The sequence below is a fragment of the Nuphar pumila genome, chromosome 12 (genome assembly GCF_984573655.1).
Source record: "Nuphar pumila chromosome 12, dmNupPumi1.hap1.1, whole genome shotgun sequence".
Taxonomy (NCBI): Eukaryota; Viridiplantae; Streptophyta; class Magnoliopsida; order Nymphaeales; family Nymphaeaceae; genus Nuphar; species Nuphar pumila.
In genome coordinates this window covers 12,744,708-12,764,201 of record NC_143260.1, presented here as the reverse complement: position 1 = coordinate 12,764,201, position 19,494 = coordinate 12,744,708, and the positions used below count along the sequence as shown (strand labels likewise).

At 39.4% G+C, this 19,494-nt stretch overlaps 1 protein-coding gene across 1 annotated transcript in view; it reads left to right on the top strand.

The window, feature by feature from the left end:
* The first annotated feature begins 1,894 nt into the window (after positions 1 to 1,894).
* IPT9 (isopentenyltransferase 9) overlaps positions 1,895 to 19,494 on the top strand; it is a 50,911-nt gene continuing 33,311 nt past the window's right edge. The window contains exons 1-5 of the mRNA XM_089983690.1: positions 1,895 to 1,903; positions 3,019 to 3,357; positions 3,683 to 3,736; positions 5,846 to 5,888; positions 12,888 to 12,996. Of these exons, the coding sequence (XP_089839816.1) occupies positions 3,025 to 3,357; positions 3,683 to 3,736; positions 5,846 to 5,888; positions 12,888 to 12,996 (539 nt within the window). The 5' untranslated portion in view covers positions 1,895 to 1,903; positions 3,019 to 3,024. The remainder of the gene's footprint in view (positions 1,904 to 3,018; positions 3,358 to 3,682; positions 3,737 to 5,845; positions 5,889 to 12,887; positions 12,997 to 19,494) is intronic.

Here is a 19,494-nt window from a genome sequence, read left to right as displayed (position 1 = left end):
AACCCTAATCAAATTAACTATAAAATGCCCTAATTTTTAAATTTTGATTCAAAGCCCTAATAAAACAAAATCAAATAAAAAACCCTAATTAAATTAACTACAAATAGCCTTAATTTAAGAAATTTGATTCAATTGCTTAATAAATGAAAATCAAAATAAAAATCCTAATCAATGAAAATCAAAGAAAAGTAAACAATAAAAATAAAATAAAAACCCTAATTTCTGAAAAAAGAAAAAAAAGAGCAAGAAACCAGGGGGTCGACCCCCGGCCGGACACGGCAGGGGGTCGACCCCCGGCCGGACATCAAAAGGGGTTGACCCCCTGCCGGACAAGGCAGGGGGTTGACGCCTGGCCGGACACGGCAGGGGGTCGACCCTGGCCGGACAAGGCAGGGGGTTGACGCCTGGCCGGACACGGCAGGGGGTCGACCCTGGCCGGACAAGGCAGGGGGTTGACCCCCTGCCGGACATCAAAAGGGGTTGACCCCCTGCCGTGTCCGGCCGGCGGGGGGTCGACCCCCGGCCGGACATGGCGGGGGGTCGACCCCCCCCCGGCCGGACACGGCAGGGGGTCGACCCCCTACCAGGGTTGACCCCCGGCCGGACACGGCAGAGGGTCATACCACCTACCGGGGTCGACTGCCTGGCAGAGTCGACCCCCTGCCGGAAAACGCAGGGGGTCGACCTCCAATCCATTTAAGGTGAAATACGTACCTGCGGTTGCTCCGGGCAGCGACGGCGGCAGCGGAAGGTTGACGGAGATCGACTTCCGGCGAACGGTGGGGGCCGGCAGAGAGGTCGACGGGATGTATAGGGCGGCCGAAGGAAGAGGGCGGCAGGAGGGAGAGGGCGGCGGGCGAGAGCAGCGAAAGGAGAAAGGAAAAAGAGGGTTGGGATTAGGGGTAATGCGACATTTAGCGACGGCTTAGCGACAGATTAATTCCGTCGCTAAGCCATCGTAATTCAAAAAACAAAAAAGGCGACAGAAAATATTTCGTCGCCTAGGCCGTCGCTATGTTGCGACGGAATTTTAGCCGTCGCAATTCCGTCGCTAACTGTCGTATTTATTGCGACAAAATATTCTCTCGCACAATCCGTCGCTAAGTAGCAACGGATTTTGCGAGGGAATATAATCTGTCGCTAGTTTCGTAAAATTCTACAAATATAGCGATGGATTCATTTCTCTCGTTAATCTGTCGCTAAGTAGCGACGATATAACTCCGTCGCTAAATTCCGTCGCTAATCAACTATTTTTTTGTAGTGCACGGGTTTTGATTTTGACCTTCATTCCCGTTTCATGTCCTCTATCCCGGGTTCAAACAGGGCAAGACGTGGTGGGGCACCATTTCCCCTTCATCTTTAAAGAAGGATCGAGGGATGAGGTGGGGGAGGGGAGGGGAGGGGTGGGGGAAAGCTTAAGGATGGCAGTGGACCGGGGAGGGGCGGGGGACAAGGTCTCCACCCCGCCCCATCTCAAAAAATTAACCTTCATCCCCGGTCCATCCCCGTGGCGGGGGAGACTTTGGACCTCCACCCCCACCCCCACCCCGTCTCAAAATATTAATCCCAATTCTCGTCCCCACCCCCGCCTCGCCCCCCTACTCGTCACCGCCGCCACCACATCCCTGCTCCATCCCGCTCATGGTGGTCATCGTCTTGGAGGTCGCCCAGATGAACCCTGAAGATGCCCGACAACTGTGGCAACACCTCGAGTTCAATCTGGTTAGAGTGATCGCCTGCTGCGCCTTCCTTATCTTCGGCTCCACCCTCTACATCATGACCCGCCCCGTTTACCTTGTTGACTACTCCTCTTACACCCCCCGACCTCAAGGTCTCCTTCTCCCTATTATTGGAGCACTCCCGCCTCTCTGGTAACATCGAGACCCAGCCTTCGACTTCTAGGGTAAGATCCTCGAGCGTTCATGCCTCTTCAATCCGACTCCTTCACTCTTCTCCATGATTGTCAACAAGTACAAGCTCAGGAAAAACATCAAGACCTTTAATCTCAACGGGATGGGTTGTAGTGCCGGTGTGATCGCAATCGACCTTGCCAAAGATCTCCTGCAGAACCGTAACACTTATGCAGTGGTGGTGAGCATGGAGAACATCACTAATAATTGGTACTTTGACAGCAAGAAGTCTATGCTCATCCCCAATTGCCTGTTTCGCGTGGGTGGCACCGCGGTTCTTCTCTCGAACCGCCCCTCCGATCGGAGGCAGGGAGGTAGAAGGGGGAAAAATCGGGCTGCGTGAGAGGGAAGGTGAACAGAAATGGAGAAAGGGGGTTTGCGTTAGGGTTTATTTGGGTTAACAGGTGTGCTATCGGGATTCAGGAGAGGGAAGAGCGGGGGCGGGGATGGGGTGGGGCGGGGGAAGTGTCAGTCCATCCCCGCACGGGGATGAATTTTAACCTTCATTCCTGCCTCCATCTCTGGTCCAAACGGGGCGAGGCGGCGCGACGCTTTCCCCCGGTCCACTGCCATCCCTAGGAAAGCCTAAGTACATCCTGGTCTCCATCTCTGCACCTGTTTTGATTTTAACCTCGATCCCCGTTTTATGTCTTCCATCCCTGGTCCAAACGGGGCGAGGCGTGGAAGGGCTTCGTTTCCCCCGGTCCACTGCCGTGTATAGACGGGTGCATGAGAAACATTATCCGACCTAAGGTGTAATTTTTTATAATTTTGAAAAAGGTAGAGGTAGCTTTGTAATTATGTCAAACCTTAGATGAGTTTTTGTAATTTTTTCTAGAGATTTCTATCAAGGCTTACAAGTAATTTTCGCGATTTTCTTTTTCGGTTTGCTCCAGTTCGATGTCGGAATTTCGATCGAGTCCTTTCTGTTCGTTTTTTTTTTCTCCGAAGGAAATGCACTATGCCTACAGGAGATTTGCCTGACTATGCCAGCATGGCAGTTTGTATTTTGGATCAAGATCACGGTTAATGTAGTAATTGAGATCGTTCAAAAAACACTCCGAGCCACTGACACCCATATCCTTTGTCTCTGGCGGGAACGGGACAGAACGACATGACCAGAGGATTGGGCGTCTGGAGTTGTGGCCTTCGCCTCCAAACCCTGCTTCCTTCCTTCCCCGCTGAAATTTCCTCCACTCTTTTCCGTACTCCTCGCCGATGGAGACTCAGAAGAACTACGACGACTCTGAGCGTGGAGGCCAAGAAGAGGGGCGACGATGACAATCAGGAGAAGCAGCAGAAGGAGAAGGAGAAGGAGAAGGAGAAGGAGAAGGAGAAGGAGAAGGTGATCGTCATCTCCGGACCCACTGGGGCTGGAAAGACACGGCTCGCTCTCGATCTCGCCAAGCGACTCAACGGTCAAATCATCAGCGCCGATTCCGTTCAGGTGCTCCGACCTCACACCTCTTTCTCTACCGAACGAATTCGTGCTTCTTCTTGTCCTTTTTTCTTTTTTGTTTAATTCCATCGTTTGGGCTCTCCGTCGACTTGAGCATTAGCGGAGTTCGCTCATTTAGTTGTAGGTTCGAGTCGCGGCCATTTTGTTTCCATGAATTCCCTCTGCCATCGTAGTTTTTCTTTGTGAAAACGTTTTTAATTCTTGCTTAACCATCTAAAAATGCAAGCACACGACTTTATTTTTGTGTCGTTTATCGATTACCAGAACTAACCGTGTTCATGCCCGATTTATTTGATCAATGCACATGTTTCAGGTGTATCGTGGACTCGACATTGGATCGGCGAAACCTTTGACTTCTGAAAGAGAGGTTTTTATGCTTCTATCTTGTGCTGCTTTTTGAAAAATTTTCTCTACTAAGAAAATTACAAGAATATGCTTTTCCTCCCTCTTATTCCTATCATTACTTTCCTTTTTCCGTACTGACATATCCACTGAGTGCATCATCGTTTATGTTGTATTCAAGAATTGATGCTGATTGAGAAACCTAATGACTTTTGACTTCAAGTAAGGTGCTTCTTGGTCACTTAGGGTGCGTTTGGATACTTTGGAGGAGTATTCTCATGGAGAGTGAATTCTCATTCCATAGAAGTATTAAGAAAGAAGATTCTCAATCTTTGGAATTCTCTTGTTTGGATAACTCTCACATTCCCAAAGAATTTCTTCAAGAATTCTCAATGTTATTCTTTGTTTTTATCAGAATTAGAGATGAAACAGTTTCTTAAAACACATGCGTGAACTGAATTTGCGAGTCTAAGCTCCTCAGACTTACAGAGCTACTCGAAGTGCTTGCGTAATAGTGCTCATTTTGTGTGGTATCCCATTTTCAGCCATTTGAATGAAAATTTCAAGAGCTCTTTCAGCATTATCACTTTGAACATAACCTGAAAGCACATGTTCCATGGGACTGTGCCGTGAATGTCCATTTCCTGGAAAACCTTGATACCATGATGCAGTTCCCCATGTCCACATTATCAAGTATGCTGCCACCATTGCCATAGATGACACCACGTCTCTGTCACTCATTTCACCGAACATTATAACTGCACGATCCAGATTTCCACACTTAGCCTACTTCAACAATTACACTGCCCAAAAAACCATTAAAATTTGCGTTTTTAACCAAAAACTAGTGAATCTGTTTACCATAAGACAGATGCAACAAATTTTCAGCAAAATTTAGCTTGGTGGTGATGGTGAACTCATGCGTTCGGGTGCCATTTTCTTGTATTTCTCTGAAAAAGCAATAGCCACTCCTTGTGTAGCCAGAGATGATAGAGTTACAGCTGACTGTGTATGTTTGGCGCCAATTTGAAGAAACACTGGGATTCGAGGAGATTATTGTTTCTTATGTAACCATTGATCATGGTGTTCTAGGAAAAGCATTCCTCTCAGCCATTTGATCAATCAGTTGGCAAGCCTCACCTATGAAGAAGTTGTGAGCGTGATTCTATAATCTGGCTGAACTTATACAGGGTGGATGAGAAGCAATTTTTATGATGAAGGTGTGGAGCCTCACACAATCTTTAAGGGACACCTTGCATCTGCATGGCTTAGTACAAGGAGGAGGAGAATGGAGGGAAGGAGATAGAGAAAGTGCCTTCATATGAGCAATGCCTTGATATCTCGACTGGTCTGAGAATTAGAGTTCACACCTGAGGAGGTGGGAACTCGAATTAGAGAATTTCAGGGATTTGGAATTCTAATTACCAAACCCGCAAACATATCCAAACAAGCGAATTTGACGCGGCAAGGAGGAGAAGGCAATTAGAATTCCATTTCACACAATTTCTCTCATATCCAAACACACCCTTAAATTCTCAAGAGGGAAGATATTATTATGTTATATATAAACATATACATGTTGATATAAATACACGAAAAAAAGAGAAAGAACAAAAGAACAAAAGAACAAAAGAATAAAAGAACAATGAAACTCTAGATGTCCAAATAACCTTAATGAACCAAGGTTATGCCCAGGCAACCTAATAAGAAAGCAGCAACATTGAACTATACGAAAAGGTGTAGGCCGTCTTTAGTAGGACATAAATTTATCATATCAACATGCTTGATGGATCACATGATACTTTTGGCAACCACTGAGTGATTTTGTGGTCATTGTGTTTACTTTTTTCGTATTGATTTTAAATTATCAATTTTAATCTAAAGTACATGTCATTGCAACATCAGATGTGTTCTTATATCAGTAAGCACAAATTTGTTTTATAATATAAAAGTTAAAGCATATCTAGTTTTGTGTGTGTGCACTTATGTGTGCACGAATATGTGCATGCTGTGTGTTCATGTGTTTTCACTAGTATATGGATAGTGTGTTTTCTCGCTACTATATGGATAGTGTCCATATTTTAGTTAGTGTATCATATATAGAGTGAAAATTTCTTCTTCTTGTTATATGCAGGAGGTGCCCCACCATTTGATTGACATCTTACACCCATCTGAAGGTAATTTGATTTCATTTATCTTCTAGCATTGAATTTAAGATTATCTGAATACTCTTCCATTAGTAGAACTGAAGTGGAATTTAAGTATAATGATATTAGATAAAAACCTATCATGGATTTGTGATGTTAAACAGTTTGATAAATTATTGACTAATTGTTGTGCAGAATTTTATTTCACGTATTTGCATTCTAGGAAGCTTTACTGTCAAGCTATAATGCAGATAGTATTATAAAGTTGCTAGCACATCCTATATCCCAGATCCTCTATTGAGGCGAAGGATTGTAGTAGCAGATGTGGATCATGAGTGTGAAATGCTGGTTGCTGATATCCTTACCAACTTGAGTGCTATGATCAATGCTGAGAACATTTTGACGCTTTGCAAAATTTTCTCCAAAGCTGCAATTTGGTAAGTTAAAATACAAAATTATTCTAAAACTTTAAAATTTTTGAAAAGTTTGACCAGTCATTTTGTTCAGTTGGGCACTTGTCATTTGGGCCTTGACATTTTGCTATAGTGAAGATGTGCAGGGCTGCACATGAGCCAAGGAGAGCCTGAGTATGGTTTGTTTGAGCTTTGCTTTGTACCTCATGTACAAGTCTCGACATTACCTTGAACTTCTTTAGTCCAGCATGGCTTGGCTGAACTTGAGCTTGGCTTGAGCCAAGCATTTACTGAAAAGAATTATTGTGTTAAGGATGGACAAGGTGGAACTTGGAGCTGGTGCCTTTACTTGCAATGACTACACGGTCACCAGTTTTTATGATATATATTTCAATGAAATTTAAAACAAGCTAATCATGCTCTTGATGAGCCTGAGCTTGGCTTGTAATGACACCTCAATTAAACTCGGTCTTGATCTAAGCTTTTAAGGAGCTGGATGTGAGCTTATTGTGAGAAGCTCGGATTGTTGCCTATGTAATGAAGTAAGCAACCACAAGGAAGATCCAAGCGCATTAACACAACTAATCTGATGAGCATAACAGTCTACCAAAACAGCCACAATGAGCACGAATGCAAGAGCCACTAAGGAAAAACTCACAAGGGCCACTAAGGGCATAATAAGCATACACAAAGGAGCATACTCAAGATAAAAAATATTATTTTATTAATGGCTGAAATGCACAAATAATGCATAACAAATACATGGGGGAGATCCTGTTTATATACACCAAAGAGAGCCCAAACTAGCCGTTAGACTAGTCTTAACGGCTAGTAATCATAGCTCTAAAAACTAAAAATAAAAAATAAAAGAAATAGAATAAAAAAATATGTACAAATATATATACACACACACACACACCCCTACCCACCCACCCACACCAACATATATCTATATATCTATATATATATATATGTATATACACTAACATGTACATATGTACATATATACATAATTTAACATTTTCCCTCAAACTTACTGTATGATAACTAGAAGTTTGCCAAGAAGGAAGTAAAATTTGGGAGTCGAGAGAGGTTTGGTGAAGAAATCTGCCAACTAGTACTCTGATGCAACATAGGGCAAATCAATGTTGTCTTGAAGGTACTCTTTTCGAACGTAGTGACAATACATTTCAATGCGCTTTATCCTCTCGTGAAACCTATGGTTGTTGGCGATGTAAATGACACTCTTGTTGTCATAACACATTTTTGTAGCTCCTGTTTCATGAACTCTCTTCTTAGTCAGATAATCTCCTTCGTGGTGGTAGCCATAGCTTTGTATTCAATTTCAGTTGATGAGAGCGAGACATTTTGTTGTTTTTTGTACCTCCATGAGATAAATGATTCATCTAAAAAAACACATAAACTCGTGGTTGAGTGCCCATTGTTGGGATCACCTCCCCAATCAGCATTAGTATAAGTAATTAAATCTAACATAGAAGAAGAAAACACAACAAGGTCTCTAGAAATAAAATATTTAATATATCTAATAATGCATAAAAATAACTATCATATGAACCGATGTAGGAGCATGTTGAAATTTACTTGTATGAACAACATGAGCTATGTCTGGCCTAGTGATCGATAGGTAAGAGAGAGCTCCATTCAGCTGTCGATAAGGCGACGAGTCTTTAAGAAGTTCTCCATAATCAATCCTTATCTTGACATTAGTAACCTTGGGAGTATCCACTCTCTTATCATCTGCAATCCCAGACTTGAAGACAATATTAGAGGGCAAACTTTGATTGAGAAAACAAATAACCTTTAGGGGAATAAACAACTTCTATTCCTAACAAATGTCTTAGAAAATCCAAATTAGTCATTTTGAAATTATTTTTAAGGAGCATTTTGATATGTTCAGCTCCCTACTTGTCCTGCCCGTGATGATCATATCGTCGACATATAGAAACAAGATAACAATACCTATATCAGATTCCTTAACAAACAAGGTTGTAAGTCAAACATGATTTAAATCTAATATCAATAATAACATAGCTAAATTTGTCATACGAAGCCTTAGGTGCCTGCTTTAGGCCATAAACAACCTTACACATGCGAAGAGTTTTCCCCTAAAAAATACTCTTACCAGGAGGTGCCTCCATATACACTTTAATAAGTTTTCCATTAATAAAAGCATCCTTTACATCCATCTGATATATAGGCTAATTCCTAATTGAAGCAAAAGCAATAAGAGTCCTAACTGTGGTCATTCTAATAACAGGTGCGAAAGTTTCATCATAGTCTATCTCATAATCTTGCGAGTATCCCTTGGCCAATAGTCTAGCTTTATATCGCTCAAGAATTTCATCACTCTTGGTTTTGACGTTATACACTCATCTACAACTTGTAGGTTTCATTCCTACAAATCTTGATTTTTTCAAGTTTTAGCTTTTTCTACCCTCATGACCTCTACCCACTCTGAATGATCTTTAGCTTGCATATATGATGTGGGTTCTAAATATGAGTGAATAAGAGCAAAGAAAACCTTGTACTTAGGTGAGAAGGATTCAAATGATACAAAATTTTCTAGTGGCTTGGACACCCTATATGATTGTCTAGTATATTTGTTGCTTATTGTATCTTTGTATAAATATTTTTCAAGTGCACATGGAGGTTTCTCATCCTTTTTCTAAAATATTGTATATAAGTCTTATCACTACTAGGTTGGACCTCACCATGTTGGTTATCAACCTCATCATTATATTGCTTAACTTTATCAATATCATCATCATTGCGATCATGCAACTGACAATCACATTTAGAGGTTGGCACTAGGTCGGGCAGCCCGCAGCCCGGCCTAGCCCGAATATATATTAATCAGTGTTATAAAAAATGCGCCTTGAGGCGCAAAAGGCACGTCTCACCTTGATGCGAGGCCCTCTACACCTCAAGGTGCCAACCTGAGACATGAGGCGCAAAAAAAAGAAGAAGAAGAAGAAGAAGAAGGTTTTAGTACTGATTTGAGATTTTCTATTTCTTATTGGTTGTTACTTCATCAATAAAGCATTTCTTTATTTATTCGTATTTTTAGATATTTTTTATAATTTTTTTTAAGTTTTCAAATTTTTTTTTGAGGCTTATGCTTTACGCCTCGCCTCAGTTTTTGGTGGAGTGCCTTGCTATGCCTCAACGCTTTTCACAACTATATGTATGCATTTTATATATATATATATATAATGCATATATATATGCATTATATATAATGCATATATATTTGGCCTGGCCCGACCCGTTTAGGCCCACGGGCCTAATGGGCGGGTTGTGGGCCGGGGGTTTCCCAATGGGCCAATCTGAACTGGGCCTTCGGCCTGGCCCGTCATTTGACGGGCCGTGCTTTGACCGGGCCAATCTGGTCGGCCTGGTCCTTTAGAAGGCCGGCCCGGCCCGTTGCCCACCCCTAATCACATTTATCAATATAATTTTTCGAAAGAAAATCAAGCAAGAAAGAATATTCAGTTACCTCCTTAGGCTTATCAAACTAAAGGAATTCTTATTCTCAAGAAAAGACATATTTCAGGGAATATATTTGTTGTCATTTTGAGGATCAAGGCATCTATATCCCTTTTGGTTATCACTATACTAAAAAAAACATAAGGTATGGCACAAGGAGAGAGTTTGTCACCTTTTTTGGATAAAACAAAACACTTACATCCAAATGTTACAATCACTACCATCAAAGTTTTTAATGTTACAATTTTTTTTAGCATTGGAAAATGGGACAACATTGAAATACTAGAATGTCCTAATCTTTTATGGCATAAATTTACATCATTTTTTTGAATATTACAACACAAAGTATCCTTTGAAAATTTCAAAAAGTCCATGTGGTATAAACCTCCTTCCCTATAGCCTTCTCCAATCAGCTTCCTTGATTGACGTTCCTGCACCCAACAACCATTTGATGAGAAGGAGTATCACACCCATGGTTGAAAATTTGAATAACGGATAAAAGATTTAAATTCATTTTTAAAATCTAACTTTTGGAATAATTTTTGTTTTTTGAATTTTAATTATTTTTTTCAAAAATACCTATTCCTTTAATTTCAAGAGAAGTACCATCTGCGGTAAAAACTTTAAAGTCATTTGAGTTAGGTTGACATTTAGATAAGATATCACAATTTGGGGTCATATGAAAACATGTACCAAAATCTAATAGCCAAGGAGACATACCAGGATTCGAAAAAGAAGAGACTGTGGCTCCAGTTGATGATGACACTCTTTTAGAAGAGGTTGGAGAGCTTTCACTAGTTGAGATAATGACATGTTCCAAATGAAAGTTTCTCCATTGCTCTCTACATTCTTGGCCTCTTGAGATGTCCCAATGGATGCCACCTTCTTGTCTTCCTTTCTCTTTAACTTAGGCTATAAGGGTTTAATGTGTTCCAGTTCATTATAATGGTGACAAATTATTTTTCATCTATTCCCATAGTCACCTTCTTGTCTTGTGAAGTGAAGTGGCCTATATGCACATGTGTTGGTTCTTGGTCTAGATATGGCTGGAACCGATTCTTCCTCACCTTTTGCTCCTTGCCTCTTAAACCTATTTTCTTGCATACTTAGGTCTTCAATTGTGTCAACAATGGAGGATATTTTTCCCTTATGAAGGAGGGCCGATTTTGTTGTTTCAAATTCGGGTCTCAACCCGTTGACATATTGGTAAAAATGCTCCGCCTCTATTTGTTTTGGGCGAAACTCTATATACAAAGGGCATTGCCACCTTGGTTCCAAAACAACAAGCTCATTTCACAATGTGGTTAGAGCATTAGAGTACCCTCTAATGCTTATCTCTCCTTATGTCATGGTTCTTATCTTGTCTTGAAGATTGCAACATGTGCAATGTCTTTAAGAGAATACATGTGCTTAAGGTAGTTTCAAGTGTCATGGACATTTTCAAACTTAGCCAAACTCCAGCATTTATTAACGTCAACACTATTAATAAGCCATGACATTATTTTCGAATGCCCGATTTCTCATTTTTTCTATTTTCTATCATACTCAGCTATCGCCTTGGTTTTTTCATCCCTTAGAAGCTCAATGTTCTTTTCATTGTCCATCATGGTAAGTATAAGCTTTTGCTTCACATTGGTACCTTCTACCAAGCCCCATAGTCCGTTTCCCCATCTGTGGTGCTTTATGATTCAAGACGGTCCCTTTGTCATTCATAATGGAGAGAGAGAGAGAGAGAGAGAGAGAGAGAGAGAGAGAGAGAGAGAGAGAGAGAGAGAGAGAGAGAGAGAGCACAAACCATGACCTTTTCACTTGAGCTACTTTAGATCTTGAACTTCAAAAATCAAGAGCCAATGACTCTATACCATGTAATGAAGTAATCACCCACAAGGAAGATCCAAGCACATCAACACCACTAATCCGATGAGCATAACAGTCTACCAAAACAGCCACAATGAGCATGGACAGAAGAGCCACTAAGGGCAAACTCACAAGGGCCACTAAGGGCACAATAGGCACACACAAGATAAAAAGTATTATTTTATTAATGGCTGAAATGCACAAATAATGCATAACAAATACATGCGGGAGATCCCCTTTATATACACCAAAGAGAGCCCAAACTAGCTGTCAGACTAGTCTAATGGCTAGAAATCTAGCCGTAAGACTAGTCCTAACGGCTAGTAATCATAGCTCTAAAAAAAATAAAAAATAAAAACATAGGATACAAAAAAAATATTTACAAATATATATACATATACTTATATATATATAGATGTATATATGCTAACATATACATATGTACATATATACGTAATTTAACACCCTGCACTTAAAGACATGCGTTGGAAAAAATGTCTCTAGTTGCCTTAATTTTCCTTTGGTTTATTTATATTCCTGCATGTTGTTTAAATATGCACATTCACATTGTCTTCTTATACATAATTTAACTCCCTGCACTTAAAGACATGCATTGGAAAAAATGTCTCTAGTTGCCTTAATTTTCCTTTGGTTTATTTATATTCCTGCATGTTGTTTAAATGTGCACATTCACATTGTCTTCTTATATGTATATAACTCACAAGTTGAGTCGAACCTAATTGAGCTTAGCGGGGTTTCTTCATGATTGTCAAGTTGTCACTTCTTTGTATGTGAAGCACTTGGCCATTGAGCTTGTTTTCTGATTTTGATAAGCGCTTTTTAGTAGCTGAGACCAAGCAGCTTGCAGCACTAATTGTTTACCAGCATGACATAGTAAGCTAGTACAACCATAACTTTGTTAAGGAAAATTTGGTTTACCTTTGCAGCTGTATGTGTGTCTGTGTGCGTGGGTGTTTGTGTGCTCACATTCATGAGGATATGTACATATTCTTTTTTGCCCTCAGTTTCAGAAGCTTTATGGAAAACCTGCCTTCATGTTTTTGAATAATGATAAAAATCTTATCTAGTATCTATTTTGTGGTAGTGATGTGTTCCCAAGCCTTGTTCATGTGATTCTTTAGTTTTATGAAGGAAAAAACAATGTGTTTAGTGGAAATATGTGTTTGTTCTCAACTTGGATGGTATGTGTAAAATATGGACACTTAATATGCTCAACTTTTTCATGCATTAGATTATTCCGTTGGGAAATTCTTTGATGATGCCAGACAGGCAACTGAAGATATTATTAGAACTGGCCATGTGCCAATTGTTGTTGGTGGAACAGGATTATATTTACGTTGGTAAGTTATCATTGCTTTTCTCTCTAGTTTGTCCTAATTTTGTACTGTGTTTAGTATTAGATAGATATAGATTCATTTTAATAATTTGAATTTTTACATATCTAATTAGATGTTTCAAATATATCTGTATCAATTATATTATAAAAGCAAGGTTTGCATTTTCTACATATCCTCAAAAAGCAAGGTTGGATTGTATTATGGATAGACTATGGTCTGTATTTTGCTGTGCTCAGTTATGTAGAACATTCTTCAACTGGTTGCTCTTTTATTTTGTTGAAAATAGCTGATGTACTAGGTCCAATGAGTGAAGGGTGAAAAAAATATCCTTGTCTATGCCCAACACCAAACATCCTTCCTAACTATCGATCTTGCACATAACAATGATTAAGAGATAACATAATATCACAGTTATTGCAAGTTATTTGCCCAACAAAGATTAAATTTATTTTCGGAAATATTTAAATGACTATGAACTTGGTACCCTTCCCAGGTCCTATTGACTGAATTACCCTCTTTCTAAACCCCATATCCCACATACACCCAATTGGATCAGTAGATCCAGATTCTATGAGGGTAAATCCAGATCTATAAAACAAGAATATGGTACAGACGATAGGCAGGCTGCTATCAATCCTGCCCTCTTCAGAGCCTTGTCCTTAAGGCTGAAATTCCAGGAAGCGCTCGAGAAGCTGGTCCTCGATCTCCCAATTAGCCTTTGTTGGTCGTAACTCGCTCCATTGGACCAGGATTTTGGTAGTAACCCTTCTGTTAATTGTAGTACACAGAAGGGAATCAGCTGGCTTATTTGGCGGTGTACCTACATACTGCTTGAGCCGGGAGATGTGAAAAACAGGATGCACATGTCTCGGGAGGAAGCTAGAGCTGGTATGCTACCTTCCCAATCCGTTCTAGGATTGGATATGGTCTGAAAAATCAAGGGGCGAGTTTGTGATCTCAGGCCTTTCTAAGCGTGTCGTGAGCTGCTTGTGAGGAGGGGGTTTGAGCATAACCCAATCTCCTACCTGAAACTCCTTGTCCAGTCAACGTTTGTTATACTGCTGACTCATACGATGGTGGCCCCCTTGGAGATGTAGTCGAAGTCTCCTCAAGAGTTGGTCTCTTTCTTGGAAAAGGGAGTTGACAGATTCAGTGCAGGATGATCCGTCAGCATACCTGACTATGGACGGTGGCTGATGTTTGTACAAGGCTTCAAAAGGAGTCATTCAGATGGCAAAATGTAGGCTTGTGTTGTATGACCATTCTGCCCAAGGAAGTAATTTGACCCACTGTCGGGTTCTATCCCTTACGAAGGCTCACATGTAGGTCTCCAAACATCTATTTAGCACTTTTGTTTGGCTATCTGTCTGAGAGTGGTAGGAAGTGCTTATAGCTAATTTGGTTCCTTGGAGTTTGAAAAATTTTGTCTAAAAGGAACTCAAGATTATCGAGTCTCGATCACTCACCTTGACTCGAAGCATCCCATGGAGTTTGCTCACATTCTGAACAAATGCTTCAACTACTGTCTGGGTCGTGTATGGGTGAGCTAGAGCAATGAAATGACCGTACTTGGTGAATTGGTCAACTACTACCAGGATTAAGTGCCCATTGGCAGACAACCGAGGCATTCCGGGGGTGTATTATTCTCAGATGTTTTAATCTCGGGTAACTGACTGTAGCGGACCTAAAGTGTGCGGTCTGTGATTGGGAGAATCACCGCTGAGGTAGAACATAAATTAAGATACATCCTGAATTACTGTAGTAGTTGGGGATCTATCACTTAGGACACATGGATATCATACCCTACTATCGAGGGTTCTACTTATATTTTTACCACACAGCCAAATTTCAAAATTCTCTAAATTTAGCTAAGTATAAAAACACATGATATTTGAGTTTGGGCTTGGACCAAGTCTAATTGACAAGACCTAAATGTGCCAAACAAGACATGACAAAAAGTTTTATTTTCAACCTTTAAAATCAAGCGAAATTCAAGCAAAATTTGGGTTAAATTCAGGCAATTTTGGAGGTGAAATTTGATTTATATATCGTTAGATGCGCCTCGAAATTTTGAATTCAACGGTATTTTACTTTTCCGAATTTGGGCTACAGTTGGTTCAAAAATCGCAGTTTTTCAAAAAAGGGTCTCGATCAGACTGGATCTGGATTGGATCAGACCGAATCTGATCCATACGATCCAAATTAAGATGGATCTAGACTCAGTTCAAGGCCTATATTAATTAGGATCCAAATGGATTTTGACATTGGATCCGAATCCAGATCCAAAATCCAAATCCAATGAAAATAAAACTTTAAGTTCAATATATAGGTTTAAATTAAAGAATTTTAAAGCTAAAACGACTCCAAGAAGGATAAGGCACCCTATGAGAGTTTCTAGATATTTATTTATTAATAAATAAATAATAATTAATTAAATTAATATTAAATATTATTTAATTTCGAATTTTAGAAGTTACCAAATGGTGGGAGACTCTAGAAGAGTCCATAATGGTTAAGAGAAAAAAAATGGTAAGAGAATAAAGGGAATAAAAGAAAAAGGAAAGGTGTGAAAGAAAGTCAAAATTGGAATTCTTATAGAATTAGGAAAGGGGTGTTGGAGATGGACTTCGATATGAGAAGTCCTATCTCCAGCCTCAATTAGAAAGGTCTAGAAAAAAAGCAAGGGGGGGGCAGCGTCACCCCCTAGAACCTTTATATATATATATATATATATATATATATATATATACGAGCAGAATTAGAAATAGAATAAAAAAAACATAAACATAGTGAATATACGTGTTGCCCTGTATGCAGACTTTCACATATAATGCATATCCAGATTTACATGTAAGGTATGCTTTGAATTTAATATGTCAAATGTTTATGTTATGTTCAACTTGCATATACTACAAGTGTAGACTTTATATATGTTCAAAAGCTAGATTTAATACATGTGTGATGCGCAAATTTACATCTTTAATTGTGTTCAAACTAGTACATATGTTTAGACTTTCCGATATGATCAGAATTTGATGTGATGAGTGCTTATGATCAGACACAGATTTAATATGGAAATTGCACATGGTTATGTCCAGATTCTCATATGTAAATTGCTCATGTTATTTCTAGATTTTATATATGTTAAAAATTTAGCTTTTATGCATGTGCATGTATAGACATATGCATGTAATGAAAACATGAATCATGAAATTTATATTGTTGTTGCACTCGCATGATCACATGCATGTTTGCATATGGTGCATGGGATGAATCATGAAAAGAGTGATGTATTTCTAAGCATGTGATATTATGCATATGTGAAATTGTTATACATGTACATTTTCATTATGGTTGTATGAATGTGCATTTGTGAGCATGCTGAATGACTTCATGTGTGCATACTTATTGTGGTTTTTAAGTGCATCGGTGGTCGAAAGTGAACCACTGTAGGCCGTGTGGGCCACGAGCGGGGGGTGCTCTATATTTTGTTATATGCATCGCAAAAATCAATTTGATATTATTTAAATTAATTGCACTGTTTATATTGTAATGGGCTGAGGTCTCACATTTGTGTTTTGCATGCTGATTTGTAAAACGAATTTGGTGTTGTGTTTTGCACGCTGAATTGCAAAACAAATGTTGAGAAATAAATCTTTCTTTTAATAAAAAGATAAAAAGAGAAAACAGTGTAATTAATGATTCTTTTTGGATATCCGTTCTATAGTATGAGAATCTTGAACTTTGGTTTTAGAGAACTGTGAAGATACTAAAACTCCGTGTGCAATTGTGCTCCTGAACTCAACTAGGTGGTTCACCTCTCGGCCACCGTTTTAGGGAGATTTCGCCACTTTGCTTGGGGGTGGTGTGTAGACACAATTATTGTTATTGGTATACCAAAAAAGTGACATTAATGAATATTGATTTCTTTAGTATCCCAACATTAGATGCTGAATTCTAATGTTCCGATGGATGATGATGTTCCTGATATCGGTCGAGGGCCAAGTATGAAACGCAGTAATAACATGCAAATTGTATGTTAAGCTACAACTGATGACCTAACTTGACCTCGAGAATTGTTGTGCCTGTTTTTGAGTATCCGTGGTTTTAATAAAAAAAGTGAAATTAAAATTGTGTGCATTTAATAGGGACATGCATACAAAAGAAAACTCTGATAAAAGATAATAAGTTTCTGATGCATGTGTATTGATATCATGCATATTCCAGTTTTGCATTAGATCATGTATATTTACTTGTGATATATTGTTGTTGCATGTTAAATGTTCGCTAATGCATGAATGATTATTTGAATTCTAGAATTGTTGTTATTGTATTTCCTTTAAAATGTTGTATAAATTTGATTTATTTTATTTTTGCCTATTTGATTCATTAAAAGAATTCGTACGCAGAATCTATGATTCTGACGCCGTATATTTTATGTTTCTTACAACCTCTGATGCCCAATGATGAGATGGACTGCTATTGAGAGTTACAGGGACCGCAAGACTGCTTGACCACTTACCTTAGGATAGAGTGACTATATTTTGGTTATTTGATATTCCTTTGCTTAGTGTACTCAGACTATTATTGATTGATAAATAAAGTTATTTTAGTTTGGATGATGGTCGTGAAAGATCCCTTGTGGTTGTTGATGTGTTATGAATGTAAGGCCCGGGTCTCTGGATTTATTTTCGCAAGTGTTTTTAATTTTTTTTTCACTTTTCTACGAGTATGAGTTGGAGTCGTTACAATGGGAGTCTATCTCTAACTCCTTTCCATATCCCATGAGATTCTTTTTGTTGACTTTTTTTCAAACTTCTTTCTTTTTCTAACTACTTTTACTTTTTGGTTTACTCACCCTTTTTGGGCTCTTTTAGACTCCCATTTTTAATGTAACTGCCATATCAAAATAGATTTTTGAATTAATTATTATTTAATATTTAAATAATTATTTATTAAATAAAAAATATTCAAAAACTTTTAGAGGGTGTCTTATCCCTCTGGGAATCTTCCTAACTTAAATTTTTTTAATTTAGACCTATATATTGAATTTAAAATTTTAATTTTTGTTGGATTCGGATCTAGATCCAAAATCTAAATCTATATCCAAAATCCATATGGATACTAAGCTGGATCAGATCCTTATTAATATGGGTCTTGGATTGGATCCAAATCCATATTAACTTAGATCATATGGATCGGATCCGTTTCGATCCAATCCAGACTCGACCCGACCCCATCGAGGTGGGTCTTTTTTGAAAAAAAGCAATTTTTGGGCCAACCGTAACCCGAATTCAGAAAAATCAAGTATCGTTGAACTCAGAATTTCGAGGCGCTTCTAACAATATATAATTCGATTTTTGCCTCTGAATATCGCCTAAATTTAACCCAAATTTCGCTTGATTTTAAAGGTTGAAAATAAAAGTTTCTTATCACCTTTTAATTGGCTCATTTCGGTCTCGTTGATAGGACTCATATATCATAACCTAACATCAAGTGTTTTACCGATGTTTCTACAATACTTAGCCAAATTTTTAGAAATTTCTAATTCTAACACAGTTAAAAACATATAATATTACATCTCTACCCCCTTAAAAGAATTTCGTCCACGAAATTAAAATGTACCAAATAAATGTGGGTAGTGTTCACGCATGTCAGCCTCGGGCTCCCAAGTGCACTCGTTCAGTTTATGATGCTGCAAATGCACCTTCACAAACTGAATCGTCCTACTACGCATCGTTCTCTCCTGGCGATCCACAATCTCTATCGGCTTGTTCTCTGTCGTTAAGTAAGGCAATACATTAACTGCTTCGTAATGGATTACATGCGAGGGGTTAGGCACATACTTGATCAACATCGAAACGTGAAAGATGTTGTGAATCTGCCAAAACTGAGGTGGAAGTGCCACCCGGTACGCGGTATTCCCAACACGCTAAAGGATCTCGAAGGGTCCGACATATCGAGGACTCAACTTTCTCTTTTTTTCGAACAAAAAAACACTCTTTGTATGCGAGATTCGTACGAACACGTGATCACCCCCATCAAAATTGAGCTCCCTATGCTGTTGATCGGCATAACTCTTCTGCTTGCGCTGCGCTGTGATCAACCTCTGTCGGATTAATTGCACCTGGTCCGAGTAGTGCTGGATGGCCTCTAGAGACTCCACTGCTCTCATTCTAACCTCGTTTCAGCACACTGGGATCTGTATGGTCTGCCATAGAGAGCTTTGTACGGAGCCATACCTATACTGGCATGGTAACTGTTGTTGTACGAGAACTCTGCAAGCTTCACATGCCTATCCCAGTCTCCTGCCCAGTGTAACACACACGCTCTAAGTATGTCTGTATGGTGCGCTCTGTCTGCCTGTCGGTCTGTGGGTGGAAAGTCGTGCTGAACTTCAACGTGGTACTAAGGGCCTTATGTAACTGACACCAAAATCGAGACGTGAAACGAGGGTCTCGATCTGACATGATCGAACGTGGCACCCTGTGAAGTGTTTTA